This window comes from Erythrolamprus reginae, chromosome 5, assembly GCF_031021105.1.
Source record: "Erythrolamprus reginae isolate rEryReg1 chromosome 5, rEryReg1.hap1, whole genome shotgun sequence".
Lineage (NCBI taxonomy): Eukaryota > Metazoa > Chordata > Lepidosauria > Squamata > Dipsadidae > Erythrolamprus > Erythrolamprus reginae.
In genome coordinates this window covers 36,556,547-36,576,265 of record NC_091954.1, presented here as the reverse complement: position 1 = coordinate 36,576,265, position 19,719 = coordinate 36,556,547, and the positions used below count along the sequence as shown (strand labels likewise).

The 19,719-nt window shown below is 43.6% G+C and overlaps 1 protein-coding gene across 8 annotated transcripts in view; it reads left to right on the top strand.

Moving 5' to 3' along the window:
* CEP55 (centrosomal protein 55) overlaps positions 1-19,719 on the top strand; it is a 31,095-nt gene that overhangs the window by 5,171 nt on the left and 6,205 nt on the right. For 4 of the 8 annotated variants that reach the window (XM_070752375.1, XM_070752379.1, XM_070752380.1 and 1 more), the window contains exons 4-6: positions 4,007-4,072; positions 15,618-15,759; positions 17,609-17,901. In XM_070752375.1, the coding sequence (XP_070608476.1) occupies positions 4,007-4,072; positions 15,618-15,759; positions 17,609-17,901 (501 nt within the window). Of the gene's footprint in view, positions 1-4,003; positions 4,073-15,617; positions 15,760-17,608; positions 17,902-19,719 lie in introns of all 8 variants that reach the window. The other 4 variants (XM_070752377.1, XM_070752372.1, XM_070752378.1 and 1 more) reach the window with 1 other exon arrangement.

Below are 19,719 nucleotides of genomic sequence, written 5' to 3'. Positions count from 1 at the left end.
CCAGCTACCGATATTTCTCTACGGCTTAGCCGTTTGGGATGACATCATCTGCAACCGTGCCTTAACTAGATCGCAAGTTACAGGGAAATGTCAGGGAATTTCAAAATGCTTTCCCTGATTAGTCTTGGATGAGGTAGCATTTGCCTATTTAAGGGTGATGTGCAATGGGGGGGAGGGGTTTGTCTGCCTGAACTCACAGCTCGTGCTGAGTGAGAAATGCTTCACTTGGTGTATGCCCTTTCCTTGATTAGAAAGCCCTCCACTTTGCAGCTTACTTCAGTGCATTCTACATTGGGCTGCCTTTGTGCACCACCAGTAATCTTCAGCTGATCCAGAATGCAGTGGCACAGGCAATGTCAGGTGTGCCTGTTTGATTCATAAGCAATTTGCTTCCAGATGTAATTCAAGATACTGTACTGGCTTTGCGCTATGGAGCCCTTTGTTGCCTAGAACCTGATTTTATGAGGGACTGACCTGTATGGCTTGATCCGACAGGGTTGATGTACTCTAGGTTCTGTATCTCAAGCAGTGCTATCTGTCACAGCACTGCTTGAGAATAGGAAGAAAATGTGAGTTCTCTGCCATAGCACCTGTCCTTTGGAATGAGATTCCCCCTGAGATTGGGCAGCTCTTGGCCTGATGATGTGCCAGAGAGTCTTAAAGACCTGGTTCTATTCCCTGACTTGTGGGATGTATGTTTGATGCTATTGGCCAAAGTCACCATCTTGTCCATTTTATTTGGATTGCACATTGCTGTTTGCTGTGAGCCACTCAGAGTTAACAAGTTGGGAAATAGCAATAGCATTTAGACTTACATACCGCTTCATAGTGCTTTTACAGCCCTCTCTAAGCGGCTTTACAGAATCAGCATATTGCCCCCCAACAATCTGGGTCCTCATTTTACCCACCACAGAAGGATGGAAGGCTGAGTCAACCTCTGAGCTGCATTAAATAAATATGAAAAATTGGGTCATTGCAAAATAGTAATAAGGAAATGGGACAAGATGGCTTAGTGATTTGCATCTTTGCAAGATCAAAGTAACAACTGCATTTCCTAATTCATCACCCCACAACAGTAATAAGCATGCCATCACCATAGTTGAAAGCTGTCTGCTACATGATGCACTGATCTCAGCTATTACCAGTCTCTGGAATTGTTTGGCCAAAATTTCAAAATGCTCTCCTGTATGTGACCAGTTAATCCTTTATTATTAGGGTTCGATATAAGCCGGACTTCATTAAAGTCCAAATTTGACATTGCATTCTGAGATGTTGACTCAAACTAATCTTTGAAAGCCCTTTGGTTGCCTTAACTTCAGAAAATACCTTTCTACCCTCATGACTAATTGAAATAAATCCAAGATTGTCTGCACAGTAACTGGCCTTGACTGGCTACCAAAAAGTTCTTCAGATATAAAAAATACAGTGGTACCTCTACTTACGAACTTAATCCGTTCTGTGACCAGGTTCTTAAGTAGAAAAGTTTGTAAGTAGAAGCAGTTTTTCCCATAGGAATCAATGTAAAAGCAAATAATGCATGCAAACCCATTAGGAAAGAAATAAAAGCTCGGAATTTGGGTGGGTGGAGGAGGAGAAAGAAGAGGAGGACAGTTGTTGCCAAAGAAAGAAGGTGAGGTGAGGGGAATAAAAAAAATCCAAAACTTTAAGGCTTAAAAAAAAATGGCCAGGCCTTCGTGCCCCTCTCAAATTTCCTGGGAAATTTTTCCGGGCTCCGGCTCTTAAGTAGAAAATGGTTCTTAAGGAGAGGCAAAAAAATCTTGAACACTGGGTTCTTATTTAGAAAAGTTCTTAAGGAGAGGTGTTCTTAGGTAGAGGTACCACTGTAGCTGATTCTGAACCTAGATTGAAGGATTTTAAAGATCCTAGGTCAGTGATGGCGAACCTATGGCTCAGGTGCCACAGGTAGCACGTGGAGCCATATCTGCTGGCACATGAGCCGTTGCCCTAGCTCAGCTCCAGCACGCATGTGATCATTGGCCAGCTGGTTTCCGGCTCACACAGAGGCCCTGGGAGGGCATTTTCAGCTTCCAGAGGGCTTCTGGGGGATGGGAAAGGGCATTTTTACCCTCCCCAAGCCCACCAGAAGTTGGGAACTGAGCTGTTTCTGGCCTCCAGAGGGCCTGGGGGGGGGGGCACGGGAGGCAATTTTCACCATCCCCAGGCATTGAATTATGGGTGGGGGCACTCGTGCAGGCACCCGAGGGAAGAAAAGTTTGCCATTGCTCTCCTAGGTCCTTTAAAAAGGACCTATGTTTTATTGCAAAATCATGTAACTTAAGCATATTAAGGAGCCTATTCACAGGTGCCATATTACAACATGAAAGCATTTTGTACTGAACATAGAAAAGAACTTTTACATTAGCCAGATTCGGACCCTTACTTTCATCTCATCTGGAAGAGCGATATAATGGCACACCTGCGCAAGATTGCTTATGCCCCATGTCTCTTAGAGGAAATTGAATCAATTGCATATATCCTTTGTTGTTCCTTTTATTGAAACTGGAATAACATTTTATTCACATCCCCCTTAACAATCAGACATAGCAAAAACAGATGTTCTTAATTGTTTCCCTCCTAGCAAATATTTCAGAAATGACATTCAGGAAAGTAGTTAAATTAATAAAATAGTAATTTCATGGTCCTTCAGGATAAATTTTAAATTTGACTTTTCAGTATTCTAAACTCTTAACAGTCAGGTATAGCTAACAAATACATATTCATTTATTCCTGTTTCTCTCTATGGCTGTTTGAATTAGTCTAAGGTAATTACTCCTTATGTATTTTGTTGCTTTTGTTTTTAATAAATGCTATATATTTTGATGCTCTATTTTATTTTTATAATACTCCATTTTTAATTTGAAATTCTATTAAAATTGTATTATTTTGAATAAGTGCTCATAATAATGAAGTTAACAAATTAATTATTATCTTTAGCATCCTTAGTTTAAACTTATTAGACAGATACTGTGATCCACACAGTAATGTCGATTATTCTGCTGAATGAGAATAAATGTCCTAGAATTTCACCCTGGCTTCTTATTATTTGTAATGGGAGATCAGGTTTTTATAGCATTTGAGTCACGTGGTGGCTTCTGATAACTGTGTGTAATTAAGTCAAAATTAATAAATAAATAAATAAACCATAAGGATAGATGAAAAATTGACCTACATAATTTTTATTTCTATGTACACTTGTATTAGATGCTGAAAAGTGCTTTTGTGGACATTCCTCTGTTAAAAGCCAAATTGAAGAGATTATAAATTTGATTTCACTAACCTGATTAGCTAAGAGACATTATAGGAAAGGATTAAAAAGTACCACTTACTGACAGTAGGTGGCAGTAGAGTATCAATCCTATACAATTTGAAGATTAAAATACCAAATGCCACAGTGGTAAGTCAGGTGCTTGTCCAAATCAGGTAGGATGTTTATAGATATTGGGTAATTGAAACTTGTCAGCCGTTATACAAAACAATAAGCACAGTTAAATTCAAATATATACATGTTGGCTGTATGGGTTAGGAACATGAAACTTTGCTATTTGTAGGTAGCTCATTAGATTCTGTTCTGGAATTTATTAAAGAATCTCCTTTGAGTCAATTCAACTCATGATAACGACATAGAAAAGACAATGTTGGTGTGGGTACGGAAACAGTTTGCCATTACTTTCTGCTTCCTCCCTTTCTCCATCCCTCCCTCCCAAGTTGTGAGCCATAGGATTGTATAGTGGTCTCTCATCTAAATATAACGAGGTTCCATGCGGCTTAGTATTTTTTAATTTGCCAAGTCCTTTTATTCTGCAGAAGGAAATATTTTGTAGAAATACAATATGTAGAATCTTGAATGCTTCAGCAGTTTGAAAAATTACAGAAACATAGTGCTTTCAAGGGATAATGTATTAGTATCTGCTCCTATTTTCAACAAAAAGACATCTGCTTTCAATTAATGGAATTGAACTGTTTCACTCTTGTATTTTTTAAGCAGGAAAAGGCTGTGCACTGTGCTGGAACGCCAGTCAACATACATGAAGTTGAAATTCAACTAAAAGATGTAAGGCATTTTATCAAATACATTATATGTTTTACTTAAGCATAAAATAACATAGCATAGCATAACATAGATACAGTGGTACCTCTACTTACAAACTTAATTCGTTCCCTGACCAGGTTCTTAAGAAGAAAAGTTTGTAAGAAGAAGCAATGTAAAAGCAAATAATGCATGTGATTGGGGAAACCACAGGGAGGGTGGAGGCCCTGTTTCCTCCCAGGAGATTCCTAAAGAGGCCCCATGGAGATTTCTCCCTGTCTTTTCCGGCTCTGTTTCCTCCCAGGAGATTCCTAGAGAGTCTCCACAGAGGCTTCTCCTCACCTTTTCCGGTTACAGTTTTGGAGGCTCGGGTTTGTAAGTGGAAAATGATTCTGGAGAAGAGGCAAAAAAATCTTGAACACTCGGTTCTTATCTAGAAAAGTTCACAAGTATAGGCGTTCCTAGTTAGAGGTACCACTGTACAGAGAATGTAGAATTATCTTATATTAGCCTGATTAGAGCTAATTATCACTTGTCACTTGTTTCCCAACAAGGGGTATATGGGAATGTAGCTGTAATAGTGAGATTAGGATCAAATACAAAATTTCATTTTATTTATTTAGTAAGCAATCAGATCTATAGTTCCCCACAGTCATGGTTCGATGGAAATACTGGAAACAACCAGAAGTTGAGGAATAATTGGAAGTACCATTCACTGTACTTGTAACATCACTCTTTTAAAACTTTGTAGGGTTGCCGAATGAGTGGTTGTTTTTTATTTGGAGGGGGGGCTATAAAATGTTTATTTTTCTCCACCTTAAAATAAAACATATATGAATAAAAACAATACTAATGCCTAACCATATACATATATAACATTTTCATATCAATTATATACTTAATGGACCTTCATTCCTTTCTATTTTCATTTAAACTACCATAACGTCATCCCTCCAATATTTAATCTAATTAACAGGTAAAAATATTTAAACAACAAAAAATGAACAAATAACTTCTATATCTGACATTCTATATACCAAATATTCTCAACTATTAAAAAGAAAAACAATGCCATTACTCCAACAATTAAACCAATTACCAAATAAGAATATAATTTTTTATATATAAAGTAATGTAGATTATAAACTACCTTAAGTTTCTGTTACATTAATATCTAGTGCTGCCACCATTTCTTTTTTCGTCATCTGAGTACCTACCATCTAATTTCTCATTCTTTTACTTCACTTCCAAAGTGTATTTTGTTTTTCTTTCAAATGTCTCTCCACTCATCTATCATATTGAAAAAAGATCTAGGCAAAATTTTTCTTTCTACTTTATTTTCCTTACTAGTCTTGCAGTCCAGATCAGTTTTAGGTATGGCATTGAAATCTCCAAGTAGTCAAATGTTCTCATAACCTAACTCATTAATTTGCTTATGTAGTTTTTTAGGGAATGCTTCTTGATTATCATTTGGAGCATATATTGCTATCAACAATATCTTTTGATTATTCATTCTTATCTACACCATTAATACTCTACCTTCTTCATCAGAACATACACAATTTTGATTCTATTTTTTCCACATATACAGAGCCACTCCTCTTTTACTCTGATATATTAGTGTCACATAAAGATCTCCAAGCAAATTATGTTCTAAAAATGTCTTAACATGTGTTGTTTTTTGATATGTTGTTTTTTGATATGTACTTCTTGTAAACAAATTATGTCCATATTCAATTTTTTGAGTCTATTAAATATTCTGTTTTTCTTATTTGGTAAATTAAATCCATTAATATTTATTGAAATCTATTTAAATTCATCATCCAGGCTTTATTTTATTTGAGTTTCCTATATTAAGGCTTCTGTCTTTCTGTTGCCGAAAGAGTAATGTTGTCGTCATTACTCTTTCTCTTTGTTCTTTATTCTCAATTGATATCAGTTGTTTCTCCCGGGTCTTCCAATCTTCTGTAATTGACTGTGCTTGTCCTTGTGGTACCATATCTGATCCTCCTGCCACCATGTCAAGTAAATACTCTTCACTCAGTTCTTTCAAATTTTCTGCTCTTTGTGTCAATTCTTATTCTTTCTTTCTCAATTCCAACTCTTTTACTCCTTCCTTTGTCTGTATAAAATTCTGTCTATAAAATATTTCTGCTTTGTTCACTGTGTCCAGTCTAAATCTTTGCCCTGCCAAACCAGGAAAATGCCTTCTGGAACAAACCATCAAACTAACGAACTTGCAAAAATTGTAAAAAAGTAATAAAAATCCCACAATTAATTCCAGAGTTTCTTTTCAAATAAAAGAGAAAACCAGTCCATAAATAATGACATTGCAGATGCTCACTCTTTGCTTTATTATCCTCCAGGCACTCTTCTTTAATTTTAAATAATTTTGGAAAGAGGTGCCCCCAGACCGCTTTTCCCACCGCCAAAAACAGTGAAAAAGGCGGAAGCAGCCTTTTTCACTGCCTCTGTGCCTCTTTTCCAGACTAGTTTGTTTTAAAAGCAGGTTTAAGGAACTTCCATTTCATCCAAAAGTCCAGTTTCCAAATTTTAAAACCCCCCTCCCCAAAAAAAGTTTTTCTCATCCAGATTATATCACTTTCGTTTTTAGCCTTTCTGCTGCCGCTTTGCTTCCGGAGCTATGGATAGCATATTGCCTCCAAGGGCTACTGGTCAAGGGAACTGGCTTCCAGCAGGGCTTTTATGATAGCCCTGCTGTGCGCCAGAAGTTCCCCTCTCCCCCTGACCCTCCAGGTCAAGATTGACCCCCCTAAATGGGTCCCCAAAGTGCCGTGTTTCAGCTGGCTATCCCAGAGCTCCCGGAAAAACCATTGTCTCGCTCCAAATGTAGTTCTGCCCCCCCCCCCCCCCATGAGTGGTTGTTTAACCAAGGACTATGTGCATATGATTATATTACTCTGTAAAATAGTGTATTCTAGCAGTTCAGATATTGAACTGAGATAGATTTAAATCTGGGCTCAGTTTCTTCATTCAGGGATGAAGCGGAATTGAATTTGGTTCCATGGATTGCATGAAAGAGAGTTAATTATAAAATGCTATGCAACAAAAGCTAATAACTTGCTGGTTTATGCCATACTTTTGTAAGCTCAACATTATACTATATATGAGTCACTATCAGTAAAATTTCAGATGCCTTAATCTGAAAAGGTATAATCAGACGCCTTAGTTTTTGCTACTGTAAGGTAACATGGATCTCCTCCAATGTCATTAATAAATTATGCTTTCATCCTCAATGTTTTGGAATGTATCCATTCAAAGAGCAGCACATTATCTCATCCAAACTGCAATAAATCAATTAAATTGTAATTTATCCATTCACCTATATGTGCATTTGTCTGTAGGCAGAACCCTGAACTGATGTGATGCCTCCCCCACTTAATTAGCTGCTTCTGTAGTTCAGTCACACACAGAGCATCTGGTCAGCAGTTAAGTCTGTACACCTGACCTGCATCTGAAGCTTTATAATATTTCTCTGCTTTTCTGAATAAAACAAACAAATTGGAGGTATGGCAGGCAGCCAAAATTTCATTTCCCATTCTTAGCTGGAAAAGAGGGTCAAACCATGTTGAAAGCTTAAAGTGGGCTTTTCTGTTTATGCCTTGGCGGCTTTTGCTATGAAATGGCACATCCAGTTCCAGTAACAATTAAAAATGGATGATTAAACAAAAATGCAGTATAGTTAAATCTGCTTACTTCAAACAAAACTGAAAGCCTATAACAATGTTGGATTACATTTCCTAAATATTGCTATCTCGTCTATATCTCTGTTGTTGTTGTTTTCATTTTAAAAAAATATAGAGGACCATGAAAATAATACTCTAAGCTCTAAAGAAAGTGCCGTAAATTCCATTAATAGTAACCTTCATGTCTCATGAAAACTATTCTTAAATTAAATTCTTATATGTAAGTAAAGAAAAGATTTTGTTGAGCTATTGAAAGCCTTCCATATGGATTCAAATAAAGTTTAAAAATTGAATAATTACCATATTAAATTGTTTGACCTGCATGTTGTCATAAGCTTTTTATCTGTAAAGGAATATGGAATTTCTTGTCAGGGTCTTTTAATCTCCTATACATTTTTTTCTAAAACCAAGCAACCACTTATGGATATTGTGATACCATTTTAATGCGTTTATATGGCTTCTTATTAAATGCCATCCTTCACAGATGGCAACAATATATAGCAGTCAAAATCAAAAGAATACATTAATAAAACATTAATGTAATTAAAATTAAGAAAAATAAATAAGATATTCTTCTTGAACTGGTTTATGGATGTGCCATATAAAGTAATGGAGTCATTTTGCTTCTGTTTTAAAGATGGGTAGTTTTGGAATTCATTGCCATAACTTTGGGAATTACATTAAGGGAGGTTTGCTGCTGAAAAGGCCCTGCCCCTAATGTTTCTCATTCCATTAATTGAATAAAAATATTGCAGCAATAATCAGCTTCTGGAATATATGTTTTACAAAAGATTACAGTTCTGTGCAGTTCTTCCAAATATCTTCGGTTGAAAATACTTAAAAGTAAGGGTTTCCCTCGCACATATGTGCTAGTCGTTTGACTTACAACAGTTCATTTAGTAACCAGGCAAATTGACAACAGCACCGAAAAAAATGACTTATAAACCATTTTTTTAACATTGATGATCGTTGCAGCCTTCCCATGGTGACATGATTTAAATAATAATAATAATAATTATTGTTGTTGTTATTATTATTGTCAATAAAACACAGCAAATGAAATCACTATGCTGGATTTCATATTTTATCATCAGTCGGGCGCATTATTATTATTATTATTATTATTATTATTATTATTATTATTATTTATTAGACTTGTATGCCACCCTTCTCCGAGGACTCGGGGCAGCTAACAAAATACAATACAATAACGTGTACAAATCTAATAGTTAAAAACTCTAAGCTAAAATCCCCTTACATTTAAAAAACAGTCAATTAACTCAATCACATCCACACATAACATTTAATGGTCAGAAAGAAGAGGGGGCATGATCTAACTGCCCCAGGCCTGGTGACATAGATGCTGCTTTGCCCACTGGTTCATCTTTATGATGGTTACAGTGTCTCGAATGACATTTGAACATCACCTTTTGCAAGCTGACAAGCAAAGTCAATGCAGCTGTGTTACTAACATAACATCTGCCGTGATTCACTTAACAACTATGGCAAGGAATGTTATAAAATGGGATAAAACTTACTTAACAAATGGCTCACTCAGCAATATAAACTTGAGTTTCTCCCATGCCTCCTGGAAGGAGAGTCCAGCATGGGTTTAGCTCAAGTCTTATTGGTAGGACTGAGTTTCAAATTAACATAAATAAATAATAATTAGGTACCGCCCCCTTGCTGCCCCAAGTACCCAGTTTTAAAAAACTCAGTCGAGGTTAAGGACATGAGTTTTTTTCTCTCCCTTTAGGTTGAGTATAAGTAATGTAATGTAATTAAAATTGTCTTTCTTGAACCTTGTAATTTTTTTCCCTTTGTTTTTATATAGGTTCAACTTCTTCTGATGGGGTCTCTGCCCTCCGCGGGCACCACCCCCACCTTTTCTCCTTTTGGGGCCTCTTCTCTTCGCGGGTACTGCCCACCGAGGAGCAACTGGGCTTTGTTATTATATAGTATTGTGACCTGAAGGTCCAATCAGCCCAATCACCCCAGATGGGGGGGGTCCGTCCCTCCCCATTGTCGGGGGCGGCGGAAGCCTCAAACGCCGGAGTTTGAAGCCGCGGCGGCCATTGCAGCCGCCGAACAGCTGTTCGAGCCGGAGGGAGGCTTCTCAAGCCGCAACAAGGCAGATCGCGGCGAAACGGAGGTTCCCGGCCGGGAATGAGGTCGCGGCGGCCATTACAGCCGCCGAACAGCTGATTGAGGGCTTGGCGAGCCGCAACGGCTCGATTACAGTTTAAATTGCTGTTCCCGCCTTTTTAGATTGGCGAAGGTGCCCTATGAGGCTAAAAGTTTCTGTGAGCCCTCAAAACCGCCATCTTTGTATGTTTTGGATTTCTGCCAGGCAGCAAAAAAAAATTTTGCCGTTAAATTGGCGCGAACTGGGCAGCTGGCCAAGTTGTCAGGGCTCTAAGTCTGCCCAGAGACAGTTGACAAGGTCACGTGGGCGGCTATCAGCCAATCACAATTCGTTTAGCTGTCTAGCCTGTCTGCATGTTTTTACATGCTAGTGAGAGCTTTCTATTACTGTTCAACAGTCTTGACTGCCTTGTGTTTGTGATTTAATCGTGAGTACGCTGCCCCATATCAAAATAAGATATGGCTGACCAAATTATCAGTGGGGAGGAGCAGGCCCAGCCAGTTCAGACACCGGTCAAAGGGAAGGATAAGGCCAGCAAGCCTAGGAGTAAGTCCTCCCAATCAAGCTCCTCTCTTCGTGAGGCTGAGAGGAAGATCAAGGCCCTGGAGCAGCGTTTGGAGGCGGCCTTGTCCCCCCCCCATCGTAGGAGGACTGTCCATAGGCCCTTTCCAGCCTCTTCCTCCAACTATTTCCATGGGTCTCCAGGGCACCGCAACCGAGAGGGACTGGTCCCCTGACAGGCAAGCCATTCCTCCATTGCCACCATCTGCAGCAAGGCCTGAGAGGCCTTCATCCTCTCATAGCCAGGCACTGCCTCAAGGGGAGTTACAGACACCATGTTATGTGCCTTCATCTACCTTCACCCCCACGGCAGCGGGGCTTAGAGACAATGCAGATGCTTGGCAGGCCTTTGCCCCTACTATACAGGACTTAGTGGCCAATGCATATACGCAGGGCATAGCTGCGGCAACACAACGGGCCAATGCCTTTCCCTCTCAGCCTATCCAGCCCAGAGACATCTGGTCAGCACCACCGCCCCCGACTGGGTTGGGTTCTATGTCCATTGACCACACTGACTTTGAGGAAGACAGTGACCACGGAGATGGCCTGTCAGATGATGAATTCACTGTTCCAGAGCAGCCAGCAGTGGCGGGACTTTTTAAACCCTCCTTGTATAGAGTTTTATTGCGCAAGGCAAAGCAAGCCTTAGATGTGCCAGGAGCAACGCCACTAGTGGAGCCATCAGATGGGCCACGCACCTCGGCTGCTTTATGCAAGGAACCCGCTAAGGAATCGGACAAGGTTCCTGCACTGGAGATTTTCCTCGAGAATGTCAAGCGCCCGTGGCAACATCCGGCGGCGGCACAGGGGCCTTCTAACCTGGAACGCAGGTTTTATACCTTTGATGACAGCATGGAGACATTACTCCAGTTTCCCCCTGTGGACAAGCCGGTGGCCACTTTGGTCTCCCGCACGGTTGTGCCTTCAGAGACGGCGGACAATTTGAAACCGGATGAAAGGAGAGCAGAGACTCTTCTCAAGAAGACCCACCAGATGGCCGCTTGGGCTCTTCGGGCAGCTTCCACCGCCTCCTTCTTCAGCCGAGCATCCATTATGTGGATTCAGGAGGTTCAGGCGCGACTGGCTCCTGAGGAGACTCGACTGCGGCAGGACTTGAATAAGCTCCTCGCGACTGCGGAATTTTCCACGGATGCCACTCTGCATGCCGCAAAATTTGCCTCCAGGGCTATGGCTTCCACCATTTCGTCGAGGCGTCTGCTTTGGCTCAGAAACTGGCAGGTGGATGCCAAGTCCAAGTGGACTTTGTCTTCAGCTCCCTTTGAGGGCACAAAATTGTTCGGGGAGGCTCTGGATCCTGTCCTGGTGGAGGATAAAGACAAGAGAAAAGTCCTCCCAAGGTCCTTCCGTCGCCAGGACCGAAGAGCTGGTCCGTACTCCCGTAGGCAGTCCTTTCGGTGGGACTCGTGGTCTGCCCCTTCACAGCAGGCCAGACCTTACTCACAGGGTGCTTTCTCCACATCCTACAGGAATGACCGACAGTATTCCCAGGAACGAGGCAGAGGTTTCTCCCAGACCAGACGGCCATACCGGGGATACCAACAACGGAACGCCAGACGTGCCAAGTGACTGCCTGGACGGCATTCCTTTGGGGGGCAGGCTACAAAAGTTCAGCGAGAGATGGCGAGCTACTACCTCAGACCCTTGGGTCTTAGCCACTATCTCGCAGGGGCTAAAAATCGAGTTTCTACACGATCCTCCAAACCATTTTACTGCCTGTCCGGTCCCCAGAGACTTCGAAAGGAGGTCTCTGTTAGATCAGGAAATTCTCCACCTTTTACAAATCCAGGCGATCGAACCTGTTCAGGACAATTCCAAGGGTACGGGATTCTATTCAAGGGTGTTCCTTGTACCCAAGGCCTCCGGGGGTTGCAGGCTCATCTTGAACCTCAAACGTCTCAACCAGTATATTCTGTACCGATGGTTCAAGATGGCCTCCCTCCGCTCCATCCTGGCCTCTGTTCGGGCAGGGGACCTGCTTACTTCAGTGGATCTAAAGGAGGCCTACCTGCACATTCCCATACACCCGTACCATCGACAATTTCTTCGATTCTGTCTACACAACGTCCATTACCAGTACAGGGCCATGCCCTTTGGCCTATCATCGGCCCCACGTACCTTTACGAAGGTACTGGATGCACTACTGGCCGATCTGCGGTCTCGACCTATACGGATTCTCGCATATTTGGACGACATCTTACTTCTGTCTCCAACCCGCCAGAGGGCGCACAAGGACTTACGAACCACGATGTCTTGTCTACAACGTCATGGCTTTACCATCAACATGCCAAAAAGCCATTTGGCTCCTGTCACCAGACTCATTCATCTGGGTGCGGTGATAGATACGGTCTCTCAAAGAGTGTATCTATCTCCGGAGAGACAGCACCGCATCTGTTCTCTCATAGGCGGCCTTCAGCAGAGCCGAACGGTGCCGTTGTCTTTCCTGTCAAAGGTACTCGGGACCCTGGTATCCTGTGTGGACATTGTCCCTTGGGCCCGTTACCATTATCGACTGCTCCAGTGGACCTTGCTCCCGTTTCAGCGTCGCAGACTGAGCCATACACACCGTCTAACCGTCGTGGGACGCGAGTTGCAACTCTCTCTCCGCTGGTGGAGATCTGCAGCACTGCGGCAGGGCACTTCCTTCGGACCATGCCATCACACGATCCTCACCACAGACGCCAGTCTGTTGGGGTGGGGGGCTCACATCCAGTCTCAGGTGGCTCAGGGCTTCTGGAGCCCCCAGGAGCTATGTCCAATAAACATCAATTTCTTGGAGTTGAGAGCTGTCCGCTTGGCCTTGCTGGCCTTCGCCACCTTACTGGAAGGTCACCACGTCCTTGTACGCACGGACAACGTAGCGACCAGGGCGCATTTAAATCACCAGGGTGGAACGCGCTCTCTCAGGTTGATGGAAGAGACGGTCCTCCTCTTCAACTGGGCGGAGACTCATCTTTCCTCCCTCCATGCAGAGCACATCGCGGGGGAGGACAACAAGCAGGTGGATTGGCTCAGTCGCCAGGAACTGGACCCGGCGGAGTGGCGGCTCGATCCGGACCTGTTTCAGGAAGTCTCGCGTCGGTTCGGGGAACCGGTGGTGGATCTCTTCGCTACCCCCCAGAATACCCAACTCCGGAGGTTCTACTCCCGGTTTCCAACTCCGGGAGCCGAAGGAGTCAATGCACTACATCTTCAGTGGCCAAAGGTCCTACTGTACGCCTTCCCCCCGATTCCACTCATTCCATCAGTGGTAAGGAAGATCCTGTCGGAGGAGGCGGAGGTGATCTTGCTAGCGCCTCATTGGCCTCGGAGACCGTGGTTTGCGGACCTCAGAGAACTGTCCATTTCTCCACCGTGGAGGATACCGGACGACCGGATATGCCTCAGCCAGGGGTTCGTGTACCACCCGGAACCCCAATGGTTCCACTTAACCGCATGGCATTTGAAGGGGACAGGTTGAGGAGCTGTCTCCTTCCCGAGAATGTTATCGCGACTATTCAAGCGGCTCGACGCCCTTCCACAGTCCGAATTTATCAGGCAACATGGGCAGCCTTCCATTCCTTCTGCAATGACAGGAACCTTCGACCACAGGATTCCACAGTCATCCCTGTCCTGGAATTCTTGCAGAAGGGTTTGGAGAAAGGTTTGGCGCCAAACACGCTAAAACGCCAGGTCGCAGCGCTTGCCACCATTATAAAGCGGGACGATGGGGGACCTTTAACTGGTCACCCTTGGATTAAGGATTTTCTCAGAGGGGCTACCAACACGCATCCCCCTCCTGTTCGTCGTTTTCCCACATGGGACTTGACCTTGGTCCTTCAGGCCCTCACGGGACCACCGTTTGAACCGTTGAGAACTGTTCCATTGCGTTACCTTTCCTTTAAGACGGCCTTTTTGGTGGCAGTCACCTCGGCAAGGCGGGTTTCCGAACTGTCCGCCCTGTCGGTCAGATCAGACTTGTGTCAATTTTATCCAGACAGAGTTTGTTTACGTCTGGACCCCACCTTTCTTCCAAAGATCAACACTCACTTTCACAGGGCTCTAGAGCTGGTGTTACCGGATTTCTGTGCTCATGGTACTCACCCTCTAGAGCTTAAATGGCACAAGATAGACGTACGCAGAGCACTGAAGCTTTACATCAGGCGTACCGGCAGTTCACGCAAGACTGAGGCTTTGTTTGTTTCGTTTAGTGCTAGCAAACTGGGCCTCAAGGTATCTTCTAATACTATCAGCCAGTGGGTGAGACTATGTATAGTGGAGGCATACAAGGCGAGCGCAAGGACTCCACCGAGTGGTATACAGGCTCATTCGACGAGGAGTGCGGCTTCTTCGGCAGCTTGGGCGTCACAAGCTCCCCTTGAGGATATCTGCAGAGCCGCGGCCTGGAGTTCACCCACAACTTTTATTCGGCATTACAAATTGGACACCTTCGCTTCAGCTGAAGCTGCTTTTGGCAGACGGGTACTCCAGAAGGTGTGCGGGGAGGTACCACCCATGGTTCACAATCTCCCTCCCTGAACCTTGGACCTTGGGTATATCCCATGCTGGACTCTCCTTCCAGGAGGCATGGGAGAAGAACCGTTGTACCTACCTGAACGGTCTTCTCGATGCCCTGGAAGGAGAGTCCATACCCTCCCGAAGAACCATGGGGGTTTTTGTTTGATGATACTGTTTCTTATGTTATTATGGTTGTTAATAAAGTTCATTACCTTTACATCTTTTCGTTTTTTAAAACTGGGTACTTGGGGCAGCAAGGGGGCGGTACCTAATTATTATTTATTTATGTTAATTTGAAACTCAGTCCTACCAATAAGACTTGAGCTAAACCCATGCTGGACTCTCCTTCCAGGGCATCGAGAAGACCGTTCAGGTAGGTACAACGGTTCTTCCAATGTGGTTGTAAGTTGAGGACTACTTGTATTCTACTGAAATGTCATTCTAATAGTAGGAGTCATGTAAAAGAGACCTTGCAAATAGCATGCATTTGAGTTGTGAGCCACCCCGAGTCTTCGGAGAGGGGCGACATACAAATCTAAGTAATAAATAAATAAATAAATATTCGATTTACAAAAAAAGAGAGATAAATAGTTATTGTTTTTCTCATAGAAGTCTAACTCAATTTCAAATCTCTTTACAGGCTTTAGAGAAAAACCATCAGTGGATAATATATGACCAGCAACGAGAAGCTTATGTTCAGAGTCTCTTAGCAAGGATTTTTGAACTGGAGGAGCAGCTAAAAAATGTGATCCAAGAGCAAGCAAAAGGAACTAAGGCAGAAGGTAATGGGCTGATTAGTCTCCAAACTGCATAGCATCAACAATAAAATTAACTTCTATTGATCAGATTTCCATGTATTGTTCCAAACATTGCAGCTGTAAAAAGAGCTCTTCTAAAAACTGTTTTTGTGCCACTGTACATTTTTTAGGAGGGAAAATGGGAGAGAAAATGCATTCCAGTCATTGTTTAGATCCCAGACTCCCAATTTTGCCAATCGGATTTATTGATCTGGTTTGGCATATAAAACTCGCTTTTTAGATGTTGGTTGAAAAATGTATATCATTCCAACTGAGTTTACAATATTTCTGAGATGCAGGAAAGACCTCTTGATAACAAGTTTCAGACTTCGTTTGGTTTTGGAAATTCTTCTGCTATTAGGTATATATTTTGTGCCTGAATAGTCATTAGTAGTATATTTCTTATCTATGTCATGTTTGATTAAGCATCTGTATGCCATGAGACATATTGGCCTTGCTGACATTAAGCACCCGGTCCCCTAAAATTGTCCAGAAAGATTAACGTGAATAAAATTTTAAGTCCAGAAACATAAGAAGCAAAATTCTAGTGCAGTACCTCCCAGTAAAGTTTTTTCCTATTCCTGTTGAGAATAGTTGTTCTGGAATGACACGCCTTCTGGTCCAAGATTTCTCCTGCATCCCATTGTAATCACAGACTAGAGAAGAACAGTGGTAATTTTCTCCTCCCCACCTTGCATCCCACTAGTGGTTCTGTTTTTCCATGTTCTACCACTAGTTTTTAAAGACATTTTATTCTATAGAAGAGAGGAAGGGTTGAGAACATCTCTCCATGCCTGCATCCCTCTTTATCTTGAAGGATGGTAGATGGACTAGAAGTCTTTGCAGACTTTTTTTTCATAGCTCTACCTGTTCTGAATGTTTCTTTCCAGCCCTAACCAGGTGCTAACGATGTTTCCACCTGTTACTGGATTCTTCTTTTCTTTAAACCCTAACCAGGGAATAAAATAATGTGCTGACCAGACTAAGGACGCTAGCCAGATGAATATCTGGTAGGCAGATTTTTCTCCTATTTTCCTCTCCAAAAACTAATGTGCATTGTATAAGTGCATCAATGCATCTTATACTCCGAAAAATACAGTAACTGGGTACTATTATAATATGGGTCCTGAATTTTAAAAATTCCAAGAATCTACTTCATGAGTGTCAAACTGGATTTCTTTGAAGGCAAGATCAGTTCTCCTCTATGGGGAGGGCGAGGCATGGAGCAGCAGGCAGGAGATGGGACAGATGCTTCTTGCAGCACTTTGCTGGCCAAAACACACGCACTCCCATTTCTCATTTTTGGCCTCCAGCACTCTGGCAGCTGAAAGCAGGCCGCTTGGGCCATTTTTGCCTGCAGAGTACTGCTGGAGGGGGCTGAAAACAGGCCATGTGGGACCTCTGCACAGCCTGTGTTTGTCCAGCAAACTGTTCCAGGAGACTATGGGGGTTGAACCATGCCATATGGGTGTCACATGCCCCTCGTGATCCATTTGGGCCAGCAGGCCATCCTTTGATATTTCCGGGCCAGATTTAAGCAACTTGCAGGCCTTGAGTTTCACTCCCCCTGTGGTTATGATTTCTGGACTCACTATGAGGAGATGCCAACACATGAGATATTATATGGCATCATAGTATCTCACATCTTGGCATCTCCTCACAGTGAGTCCAGAAATCATAACCACAGTAGATCGGGGGGGTGAAATTCATTTCTTACATATAAAATGCAATATGCTGTTTGCCTTCATATTTTCACATATTTGTATATTCATCTTTTTCATGTCTTTTTTGTTCTTCTCCATGCCTCTTTCCCCTCTGGTGGAATTCATAAAAGGAGACAAGCAGAGATATTATGAACAGATGTTGGCCACGGCAGAAAGGAATCTGGAAGCAGAAAGGAGAATAGTCTCCCAGCTCCATGCTGAACTTAATGAACTGCAAAAGAAGTGTGATGGAATTAAGCAAGAGGCAATGAATGCAGAAGGCCTAATCAGGCTGCAGAAGCAAACTGATATTAAGGCTCTTCAGGATGAAAACCATCTATTGCAGAGAGTTACACATGAATATGAAGCAACCAGAAAAAAGCTGGATGAAGAAAGGAAGCGTGCACAGACCCTCTCAATTCAGGTACTGTTGCCTAGAACAGGGGTCTCCAACCGCCGGTCCGCGGACCGGGACCGGGCCGTTGGGGGTTTTCAGCCGGTCCGCGGCGCCAGGGCCCCCTCGGCCTTTCCGCGCTGCCCACCGCCCGCCCGATTTGCCCCCTCTGCTCCTCTGCCACCTCCTGCCTTTCACCGCAGCTCCTCCCGCACCCGGAACACACGCCCTGCCCGCCTCACATTTGCCGAGAGGACTTTCGCCCCGGGCTCTCAGCAAGGGGGCTGCATGAGAGGCGGGGCCGGCGGAAGGTGATATTCAATGTCGGGGGCGCACGGGCGGTTTTGCGCGCGCTCCCTATCTCCCTGCTAGCCCACTCGGAATACTGTATTCAAAATAAGAAAAGCCTTCGCCGGCAAAGGCTTTTCTTATTTTGAATACGTATTCCGAGTGGGCTAGCAGGGAGATAGGGAGCGCGCGCAAAACCGCCCGTGCGCCCCCGACATTGAATATCACCTTCCGCCGGCCCCGCCTCTCATGCAAACCCCCTTGCTGAGAGCCCGGGGCGAAAGTCCTCTCGGCAAATGTGAGGCGGGCAGGGCGTGCGCGCGTCACCGCTGAGAAGAACGGAGAGAGAACGAGAGTGAGTGAAAGCAACAGACAGCAAGATAGAGAGAAAGTGAGAAAGAGAGAGTGAGAGAAAGGGGGGAGAGAAAGAGATAGCAAGAGAGAGAGAACAAGAGAGAGAAAGAGCGTGAGAAACAAAACAAGAGAGAAAGAGTGAGAGAGAGAGAAAGCAAAAGAGACAGAAAGAAAACAAGAGAGAGAAAGTGAGAAGAAGAGAGAGAAAGAGGGGGAGAGAGAGAGAAAGAGAGAGGGGGGAGAGAGAGAAAGAGAGGGAAAGGGGGAGAGATAGCAAGAGAAGGAGAGAGAAAGAGAGAGGGAAAGGGGGAGAGAGGGGGGAGAGAAAGAGGAGATAAAGGAAGAGGAGAGAGAGAAAGGAAGAGAAAGAAAGAAAGAGGGATAGAAAGAGAGAGAGAGTGAGAGATGCTCAGTGAGCCTTTCTTTGAAGTTGCCTTTCTTTCTTTCTTTCTCTTTCTTTCTTTCTTTCTTGCTCTTTTTCTTTCTCTCTTTTACCTTTCCTTCCTCTATTTCTTTTCTTTCTCCTTCCTACCTTCTTCCCTCCCTCCCTCCCTCCAGTCTTTCCTCTCTTACTCTCCCCTTTCATAAGTTTCCTTGCTTCCTTCCTCTGTTCCTGTCCCTTCCCTCTTTCCTTCTTCCTTCCTTCCTTCCTTCCTTTCCTCCCTTCCTTTCCTCCCTCCATTTCTTGCTTTCCTTTTCCTTCATCCCTTCTTTCCTCCCTCATTCCCTTCTTTCACTCCTTCCTCTCTTACTGTCCCCTTTCACACCTTTCTTTGCTTCTTTGCACCCTTCTTCTGTTCGTGTACCTTCCCTCTTTCCTTCCTTCCTTCCTTCCCACCCTCCGTCCATTCATTCACCCATTCCTCTCTTGATCGCCCCTTTTACGGCGCCGCTGACAGCTAGCTTTCCCCCCCCCCCCCCCCACCGGGCCATGGAAAACTGGTCTAGCTGAAAGCCGGTCCCTGGTGCAAAAAAGGTTGGGGACCTCTGGCCTAGAAGATGCCTTTTTTATCACAGGCTTTCCAAACTCATCCCACAAGTTGGGAATTCAGGGCATTGCAGGTTCATTCCATTTGGGTGGTGGAAGGTTGGGTTAGGATTGCGGTAGTTGTCTCTTTCTAAAGGAGGGGTCCCAAAACTTGGCAACTATGCTGGCTGGAGAATTCTGGGAGTTGGAGTCCACAAGTCTTAAAGTTGACAAGTTTG